Source organism: Syngnathus acus, chromosome 2, assembly GCF_901709675.1.
Source record: "Syngnathus acus chromosome 2, fSynAcu1.2, whole genome shotgun sequence".
Classification (NCBI taxonomy): domain Eukaryota; kingdom Metazoa; phylum Chordata; class Actinopteri; order Syngnathiformes; family Syngnathidae; genus Syngnathus; species Syngnathus acus.
The window spans coordinates 11,882,073-11,904,404 of NC_051088.1; the positions used below are offsets into that span (position 1 = coordinate 11,882,073).

A 22,332-nucleotide genomic window follows, 5' to 3' on the forward strand; every position below is an offset into this window, starting at 1 on the left:
AGCGCACGTTTACCACACCACAAACATGTACAGGTGACTCACGTTATCTGCGTACAAAACACTTTTACGAAACAAGTGGTTGGTGATCATGCGTGTTGTGTCGCCAACTACTGGTATGGCATGCATATTACGTTCTGTTTATCATTTTTGCTGGTCTGAGCAAATGGAATTCTTTCAGACTATACCCTGGACTGGTCGCCAGTCAGTCACAGGGCACATATAGAGAAAGACAACCATTCACTCACACGGGTACTTCGTGGCCACACTGAAGTCAGGCAATTGTACACCACCAGTGGCACTCTTGTTGCGACTTAAAAGAAACATACATGTAGTGTAAATGTATACAAGTATGTCTTGCAGCAGAGGTGTACACTCAAGAATTGTAAAGGCAGGAAAAATATACTTTTAGGCGGTATAGTAGCTCAACAAATGATTCAATAGGGCACAATAAGAAGGCAAAGCGCTACCGACGGTAGCTGACAGTCATTTTGTTCCGCGCATTCAGCATGTATACTTTATATGTATACTTATACTTAGTTTGCAAGCAGTTGAATTAAATGTCTCAGTGGAGTTATACTGTGCATGTAAACGTACTGACTTTGATATGTTTGGAGTATACACACACACACGCACACACTAAAGAGCATGCACATTGCTCACAACATTGACAGACTCCAGAGAGACACAAGCGAAGGCAGGTGTAGTAGCGTCACACACTGTTGGGGTTATAACAGAGCATGTTCAGCTGCAGGTTGTCATCCCAGTGTCTGAGGATGATGAAGAGCTGGTTGGCCGCCGCCTTGACTGACTCCACATCCCGGCCTTCCGGGATGTCCTGGCCATTCAGCCACATGCTGGCCTTGGCGGCCACCAACTCCCACTCGATGATGTAGCTAGCGGAGCTGTGCTCCAGCCAGGCCAGGGCTACCGCCGTCGCCCACACCAGGCTCTCCGGATCCAGCATCCTCTTTTGCATACTAACGAGAGAGGGCGTCTCCGGAGCACCTGGTCCGAGAAGATCTTTGGGACAGATTTGTGGGTCACCTGATGATCCTGTATCATCTTCGGTGCGCCGGCTGCTCGAGTGGGTCGGGTGTCCAAGGCTGGTGCGGTGGCTGCTGAAGGGGGACGTCCACTTGAGCTTGTCCATGGGCACGTTGATAGTGTCACACAGGGCGGGGTCAAGCGGGAAAGCGCCACATGCCAGTTGCAGCAACACCTGTGGAAAACCAAATATAAGTACAGCAACTCCTCGTTGCACATTCTAGGCCCAGCCACATTCACCCTCACATGAATCAACTATTGTGAGTACCGTAATTTTCGGACTATAAGTCGCACCGGAGTATAAGTCGCACCAGCCATAAAATGCCCAAAAAAGTGAAAAAACCCCATATATATGTATATAAATCGCTCCTGAGTATAAGTCGCCCCCCCACCCAAACTATGAAAAAAAAACGCGACTTATAGTCCGAAAATCACGGTAAGCAAGATCAGGTTTCGTAGATCAAGTACCCACCAGAGGAATGTAGTCCTTGTTCTCGTTGTCGCTCTCTCCCATGGAATCCCCCGACTTGCTGTGGGATCTACTCATGAACCCTTTGGCAGCTTTTGTCAAGAGACGAGTCCTGCTGAGTGCCAGCCTGGCCAAGGAACCACAGATTACCACAAATCAAGTCAATGTTATTTGGATTTGTGCCAATTCACTCCAGATGAAATCTTGAGGCGTTTCACAATAATGCTTCGCACACTCAAATTTTCAGACACCCACCTGGCAGAAAAAAGACTCTCCACAGACTTCTGAGACTGGTCTGAAGTCACTGACGGACTTCTTTGAGTCCCTGAGAGATGAAGATGGAAGAGGTCGGGGAAAAATCAATCGCACAAAGGACAATTGATCGGCAATAAATCGCATAACTTGTAAAGCAATTTATGCCAAAAATCTATAAACAGTATGTTTGCCTGCATTGTTCACTGGGAGATATTGTTTTCGTAGAAGCTCTGAGAAAATCTCTCTTTGACTTGACTAATGTTAAATGTCTATATGTACCTTCTATAAAGTTCCATTTCTCCCAGCTGGATGAGGACGGAGTGCTGCAGGGAGATGTGCCATCTTCTACACCTGACACAAGAAAACCCCCAAATTTGTCCTCCAGTTGTTTTTTTTATACGTAGCATAAAAGTAAAACGATTAGGTTTTGACAATAGGGTCAGCTTGACCTTTCATCAAAAAGAAAAAAAATGTTTACTTTATCGAAGGAGAAAAACTACATCATTACTCTCAAAATATGCATCTTTCCATTAATAGCTGTTATCTAGTGACGTGTAATTAAAGGCGCCTTGTGGCTACTTGAAATTAAAACAGCATACTGTTAGACATGTCTTCGGCTTCTTCCGACACACCGCCAGACTGAGAGCGGCCCAGTCCAATGGAGTACGCTTGGCTCTTCCTGCTTCCTGAACTGGAGCGTGAGCTTCTTTTTAAGCCGTCACCTAAATGTGAGAAAGAAACCAGAGGCAGCTTGTTAATGGAGTCTCACCCTAAAAAAATCAAATGAAAATGACAATAAATTATTATTAGGGATAGGCGAGTACCGATACATATCAGTACCGATATCTGCCTTATTTAAAGATATGCTATGGTATAGTACTGCCCACCCTCTTTAGGCTGTTTTATGATCATAAATGAGAAATTGCAGTTAATTTCATGAAATTATAAGAAAAATGCGATATTGGGACATATACCGTATTTTCCGGACCATAAGCCACTACTTTTTGCACAAGCTTTGAACCCTGCGGCTTATACTCCGGTGCGGCTTATCTATGGATTTTTTATGTTTTTTATGCTATTGTATGATTTGTGGATATTCACTTATATATGGAAATGAAACGTTAAAACACCTGCATCTTATAGTGCAGTGTGACTTATATATGAACAAAACAGGATTTCCCCCTAATTTGGGGGATTTCTGGTGCCGTTTATATTCAGGTGCGGCTTATAGTCCAGAAATTACGGTAGGCTATATTTGTCTTTAAAATTATCTGTCATTATTTTGTTTGGGGAGGTGTTATTTATAAAAAGTACTATGGTATCAGTAGTTGATATCAGTATCGTCACTAGAACCTCTGCTCTACCAACTGAGCCACCCAGCAAGGACCACCAACATGCTTTTATTTCCCTGCTGGTAGCTGGTGACACCAGCTGGGAACCACCACTACTTGAAAGTGGATCTTTTTCTCTGGAACTTGGTGGTTACAATGATTCTGATGTTTACATTGTTATATCACAGAGCAGGAGAGCAGATCGTCTTTGCTCAGATACATTTTCATCGCATGAAAGGATTTATTCATGTAAACCAACTGGCAGACAATGAAAGCTACAACTTACCAAAGTTGACGTATTCAATACATGTCTGTAGATATTCATTTGTGTCCAGATCGACGGGAACGAACGCGGTGTATTTGCTCAGGATGTTGCAGGCTTTGCTGGTATGAATGGCGTAACTGTGGTACTTCCTGCCAGAGCCTGTAAGGTTGCATTGGGATAAGCTCACTTTTAATTTCGACCAGTCCGTATCAAGTGAATTTCACCTCCACCTTTCTACCATTCACAGCCATGAAGTGAATTTTCAAACTCACCATGCTCAATGTCGCATTCCCGCTCTGCCATATGCTCAAAGTCGCGGATGATGGAGCATGCAGCCAGATGGTGCAAGGTCTCATTCCACAGTTCCTCATGAACCTTCTCCTCGCGTTCGCGACCCTTCAAGAAGGGCTCGACGTCAAAGTGCACTTGCCATTGGACAGCTTTCCCGCAGAGCAGACCCGACACCACGGCCTTGCACTCCTCTCGCTGCTGGCCCGTTGAGCCCACGTCTGCGTTGCGGTTGTCCTGCGGCGTTTCAGCCTGACACAGTTGGTGGCTGTATCCTTCTGCAACAAGGGAGAAAGAGCTATGAAGACATGAAGATAAGATATCTCCATTCTGCAAATCTGTCGGATTTAAAGTGATCATTTGACAGATTATCCTGTAGTGTGAGGTGTGTTAAGAGCGGTTTAATCCCACCCTACCCAAATTGCTTCAGAGGTCTATGAGTAGCTCACGTTATAGCACATGATTTTTTTTTCCAAAATGCATTAACTTGCACTTTTTAAACATATTTGATTTATTTCATCAAATAAGTGTGCAATGGCACCACCCTATCCCATGTAATCTCCTGTAGAACAGTCTAGTGGGAATTGTTTCAATTGAAGGACATTAGACCTGCATCTCCCACACTTCCCGAAGATGGACTGTCTGTCGACGATCTCGAGCCATCCTCTCCAGCAGTGTTACGGACTGGAACTGATGTCGGCATTTCCGAGCCCGCCTCCCCTGACGGGTGATGCTGGAGTGGAAGCGGAACACCTGCTGAATGTTCTTTGGAAGACGCAGCACACAGACTCACCAGCTGAGGCTGAGAATAACACAAATGGGAAATTTTCATAAAATGAATGAACAGAGTTAAAGTTTTCATGCAACACTAATGTCATAAAATGAAAAGTTTCCCAAAGCTTTCTGGTGTCTAAGTGCTGGCTTACTTGATATTCTCTTCACAGTCTATGTATGTGTTAAGCGTGCCGCACCTGGTAGTCTCTCTTCCACTGGACCTCATGCTCCGGGCTCATTTGTCCAATCAGCTCCTGGATTTTGGCACGCCGAAGAGGATTCTTTGGCATGACGGAGCTGGGATCACTGGATGTGTATTTCTTCACAGGAAAGTGCTCAGTTATCTGGTTGGTGCTGTATGCTCGCCTTCTTGCTGACGTCTGACCCTCCGACGCTGACAGAAAACGGTTGAGTGAAGACATGTATTGAATTGGCCAGTAGAACTTCGTGAGGTTCTTACCACTTTCATTTTCCATAGCGACAGAGCTGGCAACCGTCATAGAGTCCTGGTTGGAGTCGTGGAGAGTTTCATTGTAGGATGCCTGATCATCAGCAGAGCTCTTCAGCAAGTCCTCATCTTGGGAGTGAAAGAATACGGAGCTACCAGAGCCGACGGAGCGCATCATACTGTATCGTCGTCTTTTGTCCTGTTGACCGTGACACGTGTGTTGGGGAATGATTTAGAAGAAGATTTAGACTAGCAAAAACTGTGGGGAAAAACAATCCTCTTCACCCCTAACCTTTCTATGACCCGAAACATTGTACTTACAGGTTTGGGGTTGGCGTGGTAGCGGGTGGCGTCGCAAACGACGGCGTACCCAATGAGACTGTCCCCAGGATACAGGAAGGTGTTGCCCACTGGTGAAAGCAGCACCTCCTTGGTCTCAGGAAAGAGCCAATCAATGGAAATGTCACTGAGGACAGGACACATGGTCTTCTTCAGAGACTTTATAATCTGCAAAGACAAAAATGTGTTTAGAGAGCAAGGAATCCATTGTTGGGTTTAGAAGACCGGTGCCTTTCTCCCAGTTGTACTGTGTGCGAGCCAAAGTATCTGACAACAAACCTTGTGAAATTTCTTTCACAAGAATGTAAAGGTAGAAAATCACTGGAACATCAACTTGATGCATTTATTTTATCTGTTAACACGGCCCATCATGACTTAGCTGGATCATTGTTAAAAGGACCCACCCTTGGTTGGAGCCTCTCGCCTTCAGCCAGGAACTCAGCTGTTCCTCTGGACACCGCTGCTAGTTCATGAACCATTCTTCTGCAAGCATGCTGCCCAATGCCAAATGTAAAGCATCTATGCAAACAGAATTTACGCATCAATGCTGAGAGATGCTGTTGCCAAGCATTGCATATATTAACAAACCCTAAATTGAATTCTCAAACTTGTGGCTGTGTGCAGTGTAGGTGAGTTTTTTGGAATGGCAACCGTTGCATGGTGTGGCCTGCCTCTTGGGCCAATGTCAGCTGGATGAATGAACGGATGGACGGACGGACGGGTAGACGGACAGATGCACGGAAGGATCTGATCAACAATTGCACAGCTTTTGAGCAGCTTTTGATCATAATCAAAATAAAATGTATGTACTGGCAGATTAATAATACATTTGCAAAGATTTATTGACTTTCTAGGTGTCGTAAGTATTTCAGTTAGGCTGGTGACAAACAAGGCCACAAACAAAAATAATCTATAAGAGATGAGCTAAAAACAGAGCCACCCAATAAAGTAGAAATGTCACCGGCTGGAAAGAAAAATTGATCGATGTCTGAACTGGCAAAGTGTGTGTGCATGACCGTTTGGGGGCAGTTGTTCAATAACCGTGAGTAGACAAGTAGGCCTACTCCATTTCCATGGTGACTCCAGGGAAGGATTTAGAGACTTTCAGCCCACCAGGAAAACAAGATGATTTCCCACAGTGCTGTGAATCTATTTTGCCTTTGACGTCTTATTAGTCGGGATGGTATTTCATTTGCATGCTCACAGATTGCATTTAATTGGGAGCAAAGCTCCATCAATGAGTAGACGTGCCAATGAATCCCTGCCAATCCCTCAAAGACTCCACAATCAGTGAGCATCGTAAGCATGTGCAAGCAGAAACGTACGTGGTTGAATTACTACCTGATGTAGCGCGCATGACTGCGCACTAGCTCGATGACTTTGCCTGTGTTGCTCACCGCCCCATCAGTCAGTAAGAAAAGCAAACGGGGGTGTCCAGGAAACATTGGCTGTCTCAGAATCCATTTGAGGGGTGTCAGGATGTTTGTGCCTCCCATGTCGGCTCTGATCTTTCGAACGTACTCGCAAGCCAGGGCAAGTGTTTCCTGGATCACGTTGAAGGAAAAGAAAGCATAACACCAACATTTTATTGTCCCAATGGGGGGAATTCAAATTTCAATTTACACAAGCAGCAAAGTAGATGAGGAGTACATCTAAGAAGTCCTGGACCATACATGTGGAATTTGGCTGCTCTCCTTGTGTTTGTGTAGCTTCACAACTCAGTGAAAAATCAGTCCTGCGAATTAGTGTGAAAGTTGCAGTCCAAATCGATGATTGCAAGATCAGGGCGGGCAAACGCAACGGTACGTAACGATATTTGTAGTTATTATTTTTTACATGAAGTGATTGATGAAGAATTGAAAAGACTAAGAGATATTACAAATGATGTTGCTTGCTGTAACACAAAAGTCATGCTACCAGGGCGCACCATTGAAAATAGTAATTCAAGACTAGAAAGGGTTACTGATTTCTTGGGCTTTCATTGGAATTGGAAATTGGGTCGGATTTTAGATGCATTGTTTTATTTGTCTGGCACGGTTGTATAATGTCTTACCCATTCATTTATTTATTTATTTGATTAATTTTTACAAGCATTGCTAACAGCTGAATAATGGACAGCGGGCCACAAATGGCCCACAGGCCATAGTTTGTCCATCTTTGCCCTATATTCCAGTCAGATAAAAAAGTACGAGCACCAATCGATCAGCTCTGATTTGAAAAGCATAGCAAAATTGTTATGTGCACCGCTGTTCATTGACAACAAAAATGTATTGGCTGTCGCTAAACCTGTATGGTGCATTCTCTGACGCTTAAATATTTGTTACTATTCACAGAAACACATGATCACTGAAAACACTAAATACGCTACTAAGGGACAAAAGACAATCTAATCTCATTTTTTATTTGTCATTTCGCTTGACAGCAATTTCCGATCCTGAGTAATATGTCTGCCTGCTCTTGTTTCATTCTAATAACAATCTTAAAAAGCTCCCCGTTGGCCTCATTGCCGAAGCAGACTGATCTGAAATATGAAGCTGAGGTGATATCGTAAAAGCCACAACAAAGACAGATTAAGTGGATGAGAAATGTGTCTTGAAAATCATGACCACTTACAGAGTCTTTGCGGCCCCAGACATTCGATATTTGTTTACGGAATAAAAAAATGAACAGCTGTCATCTGTCCGCAGAAAAATTTCCAAAATTTGCTCCACTTCGAACTTGATCAACCATGTTGCAGTTTTCTCTGTAGGCTAATTTTTGGCTGGTGGGCCTATAGAACTGTTTCACAAGCGTAAACAAAGAAAGATGATTGTTGTTCATAACCAAATTGAATAAATATATAAAAAGTAATGGACCTAAATAAGTATATAAGGTGAGGCTTCAAAATTATGAAGAATTAAGTCATTGTCTCTGCTCTCAAATATTGCTGAATGCACTGAAACTACACACTACTCTACTGCTAGTTGTCAATCAAATGCTGTAAGAAAACCAAATTTTTTTTTACAGTGTATCTATCTAACATTATATCAGGCATAGGCACTCTTAAAAAAAAAAAAAAAAAACATAAACATGTGACATGAAACAGAGGAAGTTCTCAGTTTTACCTCTTCGTAGTTCTGACTGCTGGGGAAAAGAGATTTGAAAGTGGAGCCGAAGCTTATTACGTTGAACAGGCAGCCTGGGACGAGACTCTTGAGAATCACCACCATTGCATCCTGGGGCAGAGTGTAACACATTTTGTGTGAACATGATGAAAAAGAACCTCAGACAAAACTAAACTCTTGTGCTGACAAAAACCGACCACGATGGATGGCAAACCGTTCCAGTGCTGCAGGTTTTTGTGCACCACTGGGATTACATGTTAAAGAAAATGTTGTCTTGGTAACAGTATGTTCTCATATATTCAATTGAATTTGAAAGACCTCAAAATGAAATAGTCCAAATGGCCTCATCTCCCCCTCATGGATGTCACAATATGGATGCCATTTATTAATTCCAGGAGGGAAAGTACCTTCACGCGGTTAATGTTGACACCGCTCATGCTGCCACTGCGGTCGATGAGAAAGATGAATTCTCCGTGCACCTTCCTCAGGTCGGAGCTGAGAGGTTTGAGGTTGGGGCAGAAGTTGAGCATGACCACAGGGTTGTGGAGGATGTCCTTGTGCAGCCGTCTGTGGATGGCCTCCACCTATGGAACACGAGTGATGAGCTCCAACGGCAGTTGGCGGACATCACAGCAAAAATCCAGGTTGAGTGTGGATCCATTGGTAAGTTTCCATGGAAATGAAATTTAATGCTAAAGCTGATTGCTGTGTGAAGGGACAAATGACTGCATGAATGAAGGCTTTCAAGAACAATCAGGAGGCTTTGTGATGGCTTTTGTAAAAAGAAATTGACAAGATGATTTTCACTGTAATTTTCCAAATGTAGCCATTGTGAGACAAATAAAGTTGATAGGCTATTTTATCTCGCACGTAAATTAGTATTCAAAGCATGGTACATCACATACATAGTATTGTATTGTGCGGACAATAATGATTATAATCAATTACATTCTAATACAGTGAAACTTTTAAATCAAACATACAATTTGGAATTCAAATACTATTTTTGTGAACCCGGGATCTTTGTGTTGTGCATCACACTACATCCCTTCATGACGTGGATCTCATCAGCTCAGAAACTCGGCTCAGATGCTGGATGACACTTTTACCTTCCTCTCATTGCTGGAGTCCTTCTTGGTGGCTTTGATGAAGTCGCTTCGGCCATGGACGAATTCATCATACTCATCCTGCGTCATGTCTCCGCTCTCTATGAGCACGTGAGGCATATGAGGTTCTGCAGGAAACCAAATTGGGCCAGGCCAAGTCACAAGTGTTAGAATGGTTCTGATAGGATTTGGCAAAATATTTGAGCAATAAAAAATTGGCTTTTTTATTTAATTTATTATTATTATAAAAATAACGTGATGTATTTAGTATTATTTAGAAATTAAGGGTTAGGTTCAACAGCAGGTGAAATTTTAAAATGTATGTAAATGTCATAGCTACAAATGGCATATGTATTGCGCAAGCTTCTATAGGTCAAACTTAAAAAAAGCAAAAAGAAGAAAATATCTCACACTGATGTGCTACAAAAGGGTAAAGATGTTTTCTAAATGAGCGTCAACATTTAGGGACACAGTCACTTCTGATTAAAATATGCTGTTGACCATTGTTATCCATCCCATCCCTACATCTGTCTAAATTGCCCACCACTGACTGTGTTTGTCAAAAAAAGCCTTCATAAATCCATAGCGGATCAGTAGAGAAGCTTGTTGCCTCTGGGAGACAAGCAGCCCACAAATATTTCATAACAAGACGAGACTAGGGGAGAAAAAAAACAACAAAGACCAGACCTGGAGCATCTCACCCACACACTCAACTAAACTAAAATACAAGGACATTGTCGTGGGCCCTCATGCATTCAACACGAAGCACACAAATGCATCATTAGTGGCCTGGAGGACGCTTGGAGCGAGCACTAAACCATCTTGAGTGTGACCTTGTAAGACGCACCACTCGGATAGATGAGGATCGTAACAGGACAGTCGTAAGTGTACTTGTCTGCCAGAGTGATGACCACACTGGTGGCTGAGCGGGCCAAAGGGTCAGCGTCGGCTCGGATGGCGTGAGACGGGCTCTCCACACCTACACAAATATCAACAGTCACATTTCCATAACCTTCATTTGTCTCTTGAACATGACATCGTGAGTCAGACTAGTTGTTACCTCCAAATAGGAAAAACACAATGACCACTACTCAACTACAACTCAACATGCTGAGTCCACAAGAAAAGCTAATTTGGACCCGGATTATTGCTCAACTTCTGACCTGCAAGGAGATAGGGTGCTCGTATTTCCAGCTGGAAATTAAACTGGTAGTCCATGGAGTTGATGGCCTCATCCGCCAGTAGAGCAGACAAACAAAAGTGAGCTGACGAGGGAGCACGATCGTGTGGGCTGGAGCCACAGTGATGTTTATCCCTCCTGAAAGCAAAAATATTGACTGGAAATGAAAAATTCATGACCATACAGTCACTTTTATACTGGGAACAGCAATTTATGACTGAACTATATTCCCAGGTGAAGTACAAACACCCTATAGAATACATTTGACTGGACTTTGAAAAAAAATTTGCTTTTCCAGTTAAACCTATCTGTGTATTTCTTACATTCTGGGGAAGTTTGGGGATAAGCCCTGCTCCTCGTTGATGCTCCTTTGTACGCGGGGTGTGCACACTGGTGGCGTGGTCACATTGATGCCCCCGCTGGGCAGAGTGGAGAGCTCACAGGAGGTACTGACCAGAATTTGGACTGTCTCCAAGGGAGGGATGGTCCCCAGGTTTACTACTAGCACTGTCCTCTCCAAATCCTCATCCAGAAGTATATGCCCTGGAAGATCAACTTGCATTAATTCTATTCAACTCGACTTGACGTACAGGGTTCTATTTTTGTAAACAGTGCACCTGCGCCGTGGAGCAAGTGCTGGCGTATCGTGATTTTTCATTTCACCGCAAGTTGTGTGTTTGCAAATTTGGACAGGCAACTGAATGAGCGTCTTGATGTAAACTTACGCTTGCTCGGAGACCACTTCTAACACTGGCACAGAGTAGATAACTTATCTAACGTGGTGCACTTAATTCATAAATATATGAAGAGAAAGCTTCAAACCCTCCGTTTCATTGGATTGAATTTTTGAAATCATACCACGGAGCAGCACAGCTCTGTTGAGGGGAGATAAATGATGAGGGGTGGGGTAATGGTCTCCAAGTGCCAATTTCATGCCGCACATACATATATTGAGGCTCAAGTGCAAAACTAGCCCAATGCAAAAATAAAATGTGTTTTAAGGATTTCTTGTGATATACTTGGCCACCCCATGCCCCCCCACACACAAGAAAAAGAAATCCTAGCTCCGCCAGTGGCCACATTGTAATTATGTTGTCCCTCAGAGCGCCATTGTGACGGTGAACTTATATAAATGTATAATCACCAGAGGTTGATTCAGCCCATATCACTAAAAATGGTATACGCAACAAATTGATGGAGAGCTCGTTATGAAATCAAAATTTCTCAATTAGTATTGTATTTTAAATGGGCGATTGTAAAAAAAATATACTTGTAATACATCAACATTAATAAAAGTGAAGACAATTGGTAATTTTGCCTTGATGATAAATATGGCCCCCAGGCCTTGAGCTTGACACCTGTGCGCATAATGTGCTTCTAATATTTGTGCTGCAGAGTTAAATGCAGAAGATAGGCTGAAGATAAGAGGGATAAAATAGTCCTTTCTTTGCCTCACATGGGGATTTATGTAAACTACCAATCAATTCCGAGTTATGTATGGGTAGAAGCTTAAAATAATAGATGATGGATGTAAGAAGATAGTCATCTCACCAACGCCACTGGGCGGTGCTCCATTTGGTGTGTTGCATGAATTGTGATAACAGTCATCAATCTTGGCTTTGTCCTTGATTTGCAGCGTGATAATCTGACTGGAGATCATCGCCTCAAAGCCCACAACAATGTTTTTTTCCTCCAGTGGATAGATAAAGATACCTGCAAGGCCACCGGAAAAGAGATCGAATAATTAGATCAGTTAATGTTCCCTATTATGAGAATTTTGAAAAAATGAACGTACCTTCAATGGCATGATCCTCAATATTTTCATATGTCATGGAAGCGGTCATGGCCTGAGTGTAGCCCCTGACACAGGAAGTGATGTCAGAGACACTGAGAGGTAGAGCGCTACGATTCTCCTTGTTGATGAGTCCAGGCATGGCACTGCCGTTAGGAGGATTTGCATGATAGAGAGAAACAGTCATTACATAGCCACTTCTAATCATCATCGTCGTCATGCATTCAATGAGATGATTTCGACAATGTACATTGAAGTACGCTGCTGTCGTATTAAATGCGACATACATTTTATGACTGAAATCTAATTGCGTCTACTAAAGCACGTCCACTGCCTGCTCCTCAATAAAATCCACCAAAATGTCATTCCATCACCTGCGCCTCAACTTAGATGCGGTGTCACCCGGTTAAAAGTCCAGTCACCACATAGTCAAGTGCACCAGAGGCATGGAAAAGAAAACACCCTCAATCTGCCAGAATGCCCTGCAAATCACGCTTTGGTTTTTTAATTTCCGAAACACAGTAAAGTAAACTTTCCTCCTGTACGAAATTGAAGATGAGCCCATTTTTACACAGGCACAAAAATAGTTCCCTATCTGTCAAGTGAGTGTGTCTGGCTTATTTACTATATAGACTGATAATTGAAGGGGATAGGAATAAATGCATACAATGAACATAACATAAGAAAGGCAGAACAAGCCAACAGCCTGTTTCTTGTGAGGAAGAGGCAAAATTGCGTGTGCAAAATGCAGCATTGCCAATTATGAAAATGAATCAATAAAATCCCACATGGCTCTTGTGCATGCTGCATCATTGCTCATGTTGCATCCTGCACCTCCAGTCTGGGGCGTGCACACAATAGAGCTCCATCACGACGCTTGATGGGAAATTATGACGAAAGCCATTTCCATAGAGACGGCTCCGCTTGCTAGCCTGCAGGCTGACCAAAAGTGAGCCAGCAGCCTCTGGTCTTTAGAGCCGCAACAGAGGACATCTGCGCAGATGGGCCAACTCCTTTGTCGGCTAATAATAAAAATCTGTAGCATTATTATTGTAGGTGCAGAAATTCTCTACAGGTTTAGAAATGATTAGTCCTAAATATTTTCTACCTCTCAGGTTAATACAATTTGGGTGGTCAGGGGAGCTGGACCACAAATGGATGGATTTTTAAATGATCATAATAACAAACTGCATATTGGACAATAATGTAGAAAGGCTTATCGCTGTAAAAACTTTCAATCCAGGTCCTCTGAAGTGTCTTTAAATTTCTTCCAGAGACGCTCTACTCATCAAAAGATTTTTTGGATCAGTGTTGAGATCAGAGCAGGACTTCAAATTTCACTCCATCTATTGGATATTAGTAACTCACTATGGCCACTTCATTCAGTAAACGAACAATCTTTTTTTTCTCAATAATCACGAGGGCCTTCAATCCAGTCTGTGCACCATCTGAGGATTTTTGTCCTTGTACAGGCGAGAGATACTTGATTATACACCACCTATTGGGTTGGACCTCAATAGATTGTGCAAATGATGTGTTGTGTACTGTTTTTGTCGATCTGCAGAAGCAACGTAACAATGACCTCAAGCAGCATAATGACCAGCAAAGATATCTCGACTGCCAATAAATAAACTTCCATGCACAAAACATCACAAAAGCCGCGGACCAGTGTGTTGATCGAAGGATGTCTCTTTGCAGTTTTCACACTTTATGGGCTATAGTGCTGTTGGTGTCTTCCCGCCACCCCCTTTCTCAGATGACTCACTCGCCTTTCCCCAAGACCCCCCAACTCTCAGGGTTTTAAATCAGAATCGTCACAGCGCTCTGAACTCATTAGAGTCAAAGCAGTGCGCCGCTGCTGTGGTAACCACCTGTTGAAAAGCGTCTGGATGCTTGATGGCTGCAGCATCAAGACGTACGACGGACTGCCTTTAATCACCTCCCTGAGCTTTCGACATCATTCTACACAATTGAGAGAGAGAGCGAAAGAGCCAGCGAGAGAGAGAGAGAGAGAGAGAGAGAGAGAGAGAGAGAGAGAGAGAGAGAGAGAGAGAGAGAGAGAGAGATTCTCTCATTCAAAGCCAAATTAGGTCTTACCTTTCATCTGTGTCAACTGAGCCTGCACTGAGGAGCTCTGTGACTCACAAGTCCACTTATGATCAAAGATATCTTCCCTCCTTGCCGACCACGCTCTCTCAGCGAGCAGGAGTGAGACTGTTGCTACAGGTGGTGGCAGAAGTGAGCCAGCTTGTGACAAGAAAGAAAGGCTGCTGCAGCACATCAAGCACAGCAACATGTGGTTAAAAAATGCTTCCTTGATGCTCCCCTCCTCCTTCACAGTGCTGCTGATGGGGAGAGAGAGAAAGAGGGGGATAGAGAAAGGGAGAGAGAGAGACAGAGAGGCGGGGGAACAAACCTGCAAAGCATCCGTCTCTTTATGCTCTCAGCATCCATAAAACACTCATTCATTTTCCCCTCATATTAATGAGAATCTATTATCATCCTTGTTGGGGGTGGGGGAATTAGTCGATGTTCACTGCAGAATTTGCTCAACAGTCTGGGGTTTCCATTATAATGCTCCACACAGGTCAGGTCTGGACTACTGGCAGGCACTCTTACAACTAAACAACATTGTTGTTGTTGTAAGACTTTTAAAGGGAATGAGGAGAGCTGCTTTGATTGGCAGAGAATAAAGTTGGCTTTGTTCAGTCCTATGACGAGGACATGTCTAACAGCGCTGGTCTACACTTGTAGCGGCCACTAAAATAGGCCAATTTAAAGTTATGAAAATGCTGTTAATTACTGTCGGCTCTAAAAGGAAAGTACAGAAAAAAGACTAGGCCAGATGAGTAAAGCTTTGCATCCCAACATCACCTCTAAGGACCCTTTGCTATTCTCTGAGGAAGGTTTTAACGTTTCAGATCTTGAGTGGGTGTTTGGCTGTCTCTGTGTTTTGTTATTACATCGTTTGATCCTTCTGTTTTCTTGCAAAGCTACCATGGCAATAAGAGTGCATTTACACACTCATTTTCTTGTGTGTGCGTGCGTGCGTGCGTGCGTGCGTGCGTGTATGCACACACACTTCTTTTCCTTCTTGTGTACTCTGACAAAGAGTCACCCATCCTTTTTTTCCCCATTTTGCCTGTTTGGGTCACAGGTGAGCTAGCATCTATCCCAGCAATAAACTCCCAAGACTGGTCACCAATGGAACACTCTCGATATTGAATTTATTGTGCATAAAATAATGTTATTTTTATGTGGCCACCAAACCTGACCCCTCATCACCTTGGCTGTGCCTAGACATTCTCTTCATAAAGGTTAGGAACAGAATCAGTGACAAAGGGCCGCCGCCTTGGCGGAGTCCAATTTTAAAAGGACCAAAGTCTGACATGACTCATACAGTACAAGGACAGAACAGACCGAAGCGCACACCACAGGGACAGGGGACAAGAGTGCCAAAATTAAACAAATAGTAAAATAGTTTAATACTAAATAGTTTGAAATACATAATGATATAAATAAATACACACAAACACATATATATAGTGATGAATTCATTCTGAAATAAATAAATACCTATAGGTATTTATAAATACATGAGAATTCCACAACAGGTTTAATCATTGAAGTAGTCATAGTTTTGGCACTGTTGCTCCTCCGTATTTATTGGCCCCCACTCGCGTTCCAGCATTACTGTAAATCCCGGGTGTCAGTAAAGGCATCACGACTATAATCACCACCAGTCAGGGTTTGGCCTGGCACGTTGTGGTTGTTTCTCGTCGGCACTAATTGTTTGTCACCTCGCTGCATCTGACATCAGGCCACACCAGCCTCCGAACTTTTGCTGAAAAGTTTTGTCTAGTCGCATCATAAAATCTTGAGTTAAATATTGTAAAATGTTCGAGGACTCGTGGGCGCTCGAGGCAGATATTCAGGAGGCGCATTCCCCGCGCGTGCAGGTGAATGATGGCTAAATGCGTAATGGCTCGAAGATAGCTAAAGTTTGAATAGCACTTTCATAACTATTTCCCTCCCTTTTGTCAACAGTTTGAACCCACAACGAAGATGGGCCAAGCTATTGCCAGAGATGTAAACGGTAACTAAATATCCATATTTCCACGACGTTTGTTCGTCGGCTAACGACTTTTTTGGCGGCTGCACAGGAAACCTCCAGACGGACATGAGTGAAAAATGGGAAGGCGATAAAGTGGATCGAGCTGAAGTGTCCCTGCTCAGCAAAATTATCAGCCGAACTCTAGTTCGGAGCAGATACGAGGTGGAGGTCCTGCAGCGGGACCCCACTTCCCCGCTTTTCTCCGTCAAGACCTTCGAGGAGCTGCGCCTGTGAGTCTAGCATAGGTGTTTTCTTTTTTTTAAATAATAAAACCCACATTTCATTTCAGCCCATCGCATACCTGAACAAATTCATTTAAACTTTAAATTAAAGTTTCAAAAGTTTTTTAATGGAAAAAGTATCGATCCATTACTTTAAATTTTAAAGTAATGGATCGAAACTGATGTCAAGCACTGAAGTCCAATTCTGTCGCCCTCTTCAGAGCCAAGGCACAGACTGCATTTTACATTAAGGAAATTTTGTGAAAGCACCAAACATTTTTTTAGTAATCAAACACTGCATCGTTTACGTTGGTATTGCTACATATTGCTAACATTCAATTTTTTCACAGCAACACAACCCCACTCCAAAGTCACTTTCAATCTTTAATTTAATTTGCCAAAAAAGCTAATTTGTTACGCTGTCATTGCGACCAGTTGAGGATGTGCCAAAGTCAGCTGGTATAGACTTAAGGCCAGCCGCTACCCTTGTGGAGGACAAGTACTAATTACCTATAGATGTGACATAGCACGATTTGTGTCTGAATCAAACATCTTTTTAACGTTTTTCTTGAAACAAAGATGCCACCAGATGGCGCCAAAGGTGATTTTTGCTTGACGGCGAAAAATATTTTTCAGCCAACAACTGAGGATAGGTTACCCATAAAAAAAAAATATCTAATTTGCACATGCAAAACCTTCATTCAACACACCACTCCCACTTCTGTCCTGGGAGATTGTTTTTTTTCTTGCATGAATAGGAAACCTGAGCTGTTGAAGGGGGTCTACAGCATGGGCTTCAACAGGCCTTCCGTGATACAGGAGAAGGCTCTACCTATGATGCTGGCACAGCCGTGAGACAATTTTTACACTTTTACAGAATGAAGTGTACAATTGACACATTTTGTAATGAATTTTATTTTAGAAATGTCCAATACCACTTTTGTGAGATAATGTTAGTTATTGACCCCTGATCTGGGCAGGAGTTTACAGAAGCGTTTTTTAAATGACTTTAAGCTCATCTTGTATTTGGACAGAAAGGCTGAGCTATTTTCTTTGAACATTTTAAAAATGGAATGTTTTCCTTTCTTGACTTTAAGACCTCAGAATCTGATTGCCCAGTCACAGTCAGGCACAGGCAAAACTGCAGCCTTTTCTCTGGCCATGCTTAGCCATGTGAAGGTTGACCAAAAGTGGACTCAGGTAAACCATGTGACTTGCTGATAGATTATTTGTTTTAGGCTGTGCTTGCCAAATAAATTTGTTTGTTTTTGTCCCCCCCCCCCCCCCCCCCCCCCAGGCTCTTTGTATCGCACCCACATATGAGCTTGCCCTGCAGATCGGTCAGGTGATGGAGCAGATGGGCAAATTCTGCCCTGACATCAAACTGGCTTACGCCATTAGAGGTTGCAATGGTAAGAAAATTGAGGTGACGCCGCAGTTACTCTACTCACTGCGCGTCTCAAATTGAACAGTTGGCTTTATCGCTTTGATTTTGCCCAGCGGAGCGAGCCAGCCAGTTGCAGGAGCAGATTGTCGTGGGAACGCCGGGCACCATCCTGGATTGGTGCAACAAGTATAAAGTCATTGAACCCAAAAAAATAACCATGTTTGTGCTGGATGAGGCAGACGTCATGATCGCCACTCAAGGTCATCGTGACCAGAGCATCCGCGTCCACAGGTTAGGACCAGCACAGCCACATGAATAGAGGGCTTAACAAATGGATGCTTGAATAGATTGGCACTCAGATATTCAGCACCCAATTTTAAAATTCGTACTCCGGTGAAAAGGTACGGAGCCTTCACAGCGCTTCAAAAAAATAATTTTGATTCCACACTATCTTCTTTCTCTATAATGACAATGGATTCTTTATTTTATTTATTCATTGATTAATTTTAAATGCCGTTTCAGATTTAGAAATAAATAAATCTTGTCAGTAGTCTCAGCCTTTGCCATGCTCAAATGAGACTTTGGGACCATCCTTTTCCTCGATCATCACTGATGCATATACGGCTTCATTGGAGTCCTCATTCAGTGAAGCCAGCTAATTGGACATGATTGAGGGGGGGGAACTAATAAAGGTCTCAGAGTTGACAGTGCACGCCATTGGGACAGACTGAGCATGAAATCAAAGTAATTGTCTGCAAGGCAACCAGACAGGGTAGTCTCAAAGTACAGATCTCGAAAAGGGTACAGAAAGAAATCTGCCACATGGAAGATCCGAGTGAGGTCAGTGACCTCTATCATCCGTCTGGTCTGATGACGCAAAGATTGAAGTCTTTGGCATGCCAGACATGTTTTCTGTCCAGACATTTTGAAAAAGGTTTGCGCTTGGGAGAACACAGTGTTCGGAGAGTGGATTTTGATTCATTCTCTATTCAAACAGAAATTTGATCCATAAGACTGTTAGGGTAGGTTCCAGCACCCCCGTGGGGACAAGTGGGATGGATGGATGGACGGACGGACGGACGGGTGGATGGATGGGAAACATTCCATTAGACATCGACTTTGTTTGTGAAGATAGGTTTTACCACAAGTGATGTTATTGCTCGGATTGAACCTGGGGAAATATGCCAATGATCCTTGATCATAAGGCACCACAAGTTATTGAATTGATGTAACTTTATTCCTCCCCCTCGTGCTAATGTAGGCAGCTACCAAAAGACTGCCAGATGCTCTTCCTCTCTGCGACTTTTGAGGAGGAGGTGTGGAGGTTTGCCGAATTGATCGTTCCCGAGCCCAACATCATTCGACTGCGACGTGAGGAGGAGACTCTGGACACCATCAAGCAGTTTTATGTCCTCTGCGGGAACAAGGAGGACAAATTCACTATTCTGTGTGACCTCTATGCGACTATGACTGTAGCGCAGGCCATGATCTTCTGCCACGTAAGTAGTCAAGCGCCGTGTATGGCTATATTGTTATTAGGGATATACAATTTTTTTGAAGACTGATCCTAATAATGGTTTCCCACAATATTTCCGAAACTATCACTGCAAGAAATTATTTCCGGAATTCTTTTGCAATGTGTCTCAATTGATAATCTCTCCAAAATTCCTAGAAAATCATAAAGTCCCTTGAATTGTGATAAATTTTTTTGAACTGATAAAATAATGGGGTAATTGAAATTTGACTTGGTTCAGTAAAGGTTAAGACACACTACTTTAGTGTTTGTATCTCCATGAAAGATTCAAAGTGAATTATTCTGCGCAGACTCGTAAAACGGCGTCTTGGCTGTCTGCAAAACTGACCAATGAAGGCCACAGTGTGGCGCTGCTGAGTGGGGAATTAACCGTGATCCAGAGAGCGAGCATCATTAAACGCTTTCGAGATGGCAAAGAGAAGGTTCTTGTCACCACAAACGTTTGTTCCAGGGGTAAGAGGCAGAAGTCCGGTGCCAAACTGCATTTAGTGTCATTTTTGTTTTGATGCTAACAGCAGCTAACAACTTTTAACTGGCTAATACTGCAATGAAATGAAAATACTGTTTGATAATGTATCACTAATTATTTTGTTTTGTCTCGAGGCATTGATGTGGAACAGGTCTCATTGGTGGTCAACTTTGACCTCCCCGTGGACATGGCCGGAAACGCAGATTACGAGACGTACCTTCACCGGATTGGCCGCACGGGACGTTTTGGAAGGCGCGGCTTTGCCATTAACATGGTGGACAGTGAATCCGGCATGGATGTCATCAGACAAATTGAGATGCATTTTGGTACCTTTCACCACGCACGCCTCCAGTTTAAAGAATGTAAACATGAGGATGTTGACATTTGTTTCTCTTTATCTCTCAGACAGGAATATCCTCAAACTTGACACACGGAATGTTGAGGAAATAGAAAAGCAGTTGAACTGAACACTCAACTGCTGTTGTTACGTCCCAGCGACTGATCTGCCCAGTGCCGCTTTATTGTTTACAAGGTGTTGACTATGCAGAAAGTTTTGTTTGAGCTGCACTTTTGATTCATTCAGAGTAGCAAACTGCTACGCCGGGCTTTTCAAGCCGAGTGTGCTTTATTTTGTTCTTCTTCGTTTGCTGTGTTTTATTTTATTTGTTGTTTGAACGTTTGCATGGCGTTTTGAATATTCTAGTGTAGTGATAAATCTATTTTGATAAATATATCAAACGTTGCCTTTAAACTGTGTTGTGGTTCCTTATGTCGAAACTATTTCAACCATCAGTTGAAGGATGATGAGTATCTGCAGTCTCGAATAAAATATTCTGTTACCATGAATCAACCGTACTATATTCACAAGAGTCACTTTCACGCCACCTTCCCTGCAAATGGGCCATGAAGATTTATTTTTGGCATTAATACACCTCTGAAGTCACAGTAAACTTGAACTGCCATCATGCAACACGTCAGTATGCCTTACAAGAGGAGTTGCAATTGCATCTCCAAAGATTAGAATATCATGAATATGTCCAGTTCAAAGTTCATATTCAGAGGTTCACTATACAATGGCTAAACTGCTGCATTAAAATGTGAAGGCAACAATGGCACATTGTGAAATCTGGCCAATCACTGTTGCATATGTATACCTTTTACATCTCTAAAAAGTCAAAGAATCTAAATACTAAGGATCAATAAAATGAGCACATAAATTGGGCTCTTTTTATTCCTGCTCCTGTCCATTTAGAGTGGTGTGATGCACAGTAGTGATCTGTCGTGGATGCCACACTGAACCAGAGTCAAGTCCAAGTCTGTGAAGCTCCTGCGTGGCACATCCATGGTTGCTATAGAAACCTCTCCGTACCGGGTCCCGAACCTGGCCTCTGCGCAGTCCCTCACAGTCCGCAATGGATCTGCGGGATCAAAGAGCCTCTCGAACCTGCCGCCGCACGGCGCCCTGATAGCCAGCAGCAAAGTGCCGATCCTGTCGGGCTCACGGCCGCAACCACGTGACCCTCCCCCATCTGAGGACGATCGGCTCGCATTTCCTGAGCGTGCCTTCGCGATGGCGGGGAGGACCTTGTACTTGTTGAGGTCAGGAAAGTCCGGCGCGTTTAAGTTGCCGTGAAAATTGGCAGGCTCGCGTCGGGAGCAGAGGTCCCTGGTTGTCCTACCAGACCCCGGTTGCCCACGGACGGCACCCATGTCACGACTTGCCCCACTTTTAGACTTTGACCTCGTGAAATCCATCCAGTTAAGTTCAGTGATGCTGTTTGTTTCTCTGCTTCTGTTGTCAAAGTGTTAACCTGCGCAATCATCCATGTTAGCACGAAGGATTCTAGCCCAAGCTTTCTTTCAACTTTCGACTGGAAGCGCTTTTAGTTCGAGTGTCACTGTTGTTGCTATAGCAGCCCGGTTGTCGGGACAACCATTGGCTTTACAGCCTCTGCTGTTCATATCATGTAACTGCACCCAAAAACAAAAAAACTCAATGTTTGGCTTGTGACAAATGAAAATCAAGGGATAATTATCCAACAAAATATGAATGCTCAATTGTTAGAGTGGTGCATAACGTAAATATGAAAAATATAGCCCTTGGTAATTTTCTGTATTTAAAAAAAAACAGCTATTTTGTCTAACATGCACTACAATTATATTTTATCATGATTATAACCACTGTCAAACATTAAGGGGATATGCATTGGTA

At 43.1% G+C, this 22,332-nt stretch overlaps 3 protein-coding genes across 3 annotated transcripts; 1 reads left to right on the top strand and 2 right to left on the bottom strand.

Moving 5' to 3' along the window:
- Positions 1–282: 282 nt before the first annotated feature.
- On the bottom strand, positions 283–14,589 carry vwa5b1 (von Willebrand factor A domain containing 5B1). Its single transcript, XM_037280242.1, has 22 exons — positions 14,493–14,589; positions 12,399–12,541; positions 12,155–12,316; positions 10,927–11,146; positions 10,587–10,741; positions 10,271–10,402; positions 9,427–9,551; positions 8,725–8,901; positions 8,318–8,428; positions 6,555–6,757; positions 5,618–5,732; positions 5,196–5,381; positions 4,887–5,073; positions 4,624–4,820; positions 4,262–4,454; positions 3,637–3,930; positions 3,386–3,523; positions 2,368–2,490; positions 2,048–2,119; positions 1,769–1,838; positions 1,517–1,640; positions 283–1,219 (listed from the first exon to the last, which is right to left on the bottom strand). Exons 2-22 carry the CDS (start codon positions 12,535–12,537, stop codon positions 710–712), a joined length of 3,633 nt encoding a protein of 1,210 aa, XP_037136137.1. The 5' UTR covers positions 12,538–12,541; positions 14,493–14,589; the 3' UTR covers positions 283–709.
- A 1,962-nt stretch (positions 14,590–16,551) lies between these two features.
- Positions 16,552–21,235, top strand: zgc:193690 (ATP-dependent RNA helicase DDX19A). Its single transcript, XM_037243022.1, has 9 exons — positions 16,552–16,739; positions 17,489–17,581; positions 17,828–17,930; positions 18,028–18,142; positions 18,231–18,408; positions 19,379–19,616; positions 19,942–20,104; positions 20,255–20,446; positions 20,526–21,235. The coding sequence occupies exons 1-9, from the start codon at positions 16,576–16,578 to the stop codon at positions 20,585–20,587; spliced, it is 1,308 nt and encodes a 435-aa protein (XP_037098917.1). The 5' UTR covers positions 16,552–16,575; the 3' UTR covers positions 20,588–21,235.
- ubxn10 (UBX domain protein 10) lies at positions 20,991–22,041 on the bottom strand. The gene has a single exon (XM_037243046.1). The coding sequence runs from the start codon at positions 21,873–21,875 to the stop codon at positions 21,369–21,371; it is 507 nt and encodes a 168-aa protein (XP_037098941.1). The 5' UTR covers positions 21,876–22,041; the 3' UTR covers positions 20,991–21,368.
- Between the last annotated feature and the right edge of the window lie 291 nt (positions 22,042–22,332).

Coding starts and splice junctions, on each gene's coding strand:
- zgc:193690 (XM_037243022.1), top strand. CDS start 16,576: ATGAGTGAAAAATGGGAAGGCGATAAAGTGGATCGAGCTGAAGTGTCC. Junction 18,143..18,230: donor CGCCATTAGAGGTTGCAATG/GTAAGAAAATTG, acceptor GATTTTGCCCAG/CGGAGCGAGCCAGCCAGTTG. Junction 19,617..19,941: donor AGGCCATGATCTTCTGCCAC/GTAAGTAGTCAA, acceptor TATTCTGCGCAG/ACTCGTAAAACGGCGTCTTG.
- vwa5b1 (XM_037280242.1), bottom strand. CDS start 12,537: ATGCCTGGACTCATCAACAAGGAGAATCGTAGCGCTCTACCTCTCAGT. Junction 12,317..12,398: donor TGAGGATCATGCCATTGAAG/GTACGTTCATTT, acceptor GTGGCCTTGCAG/GTATCTTTATCTATCCACTG. Junction 1,220..1,516: donor ACAAGGACTACATTCCTCTG/GTGGGTACTTGA, acceptor GGTTTTCCACAG/GTGTTGCTGCAACTGGCATG.
- ubxn10 (XM_037243046.1), bottom strand. CDS start 21,875: ATGGATTTCACGAGGTCAAAGTCTAAAAGTGGGGCAAGTCGTGACATG.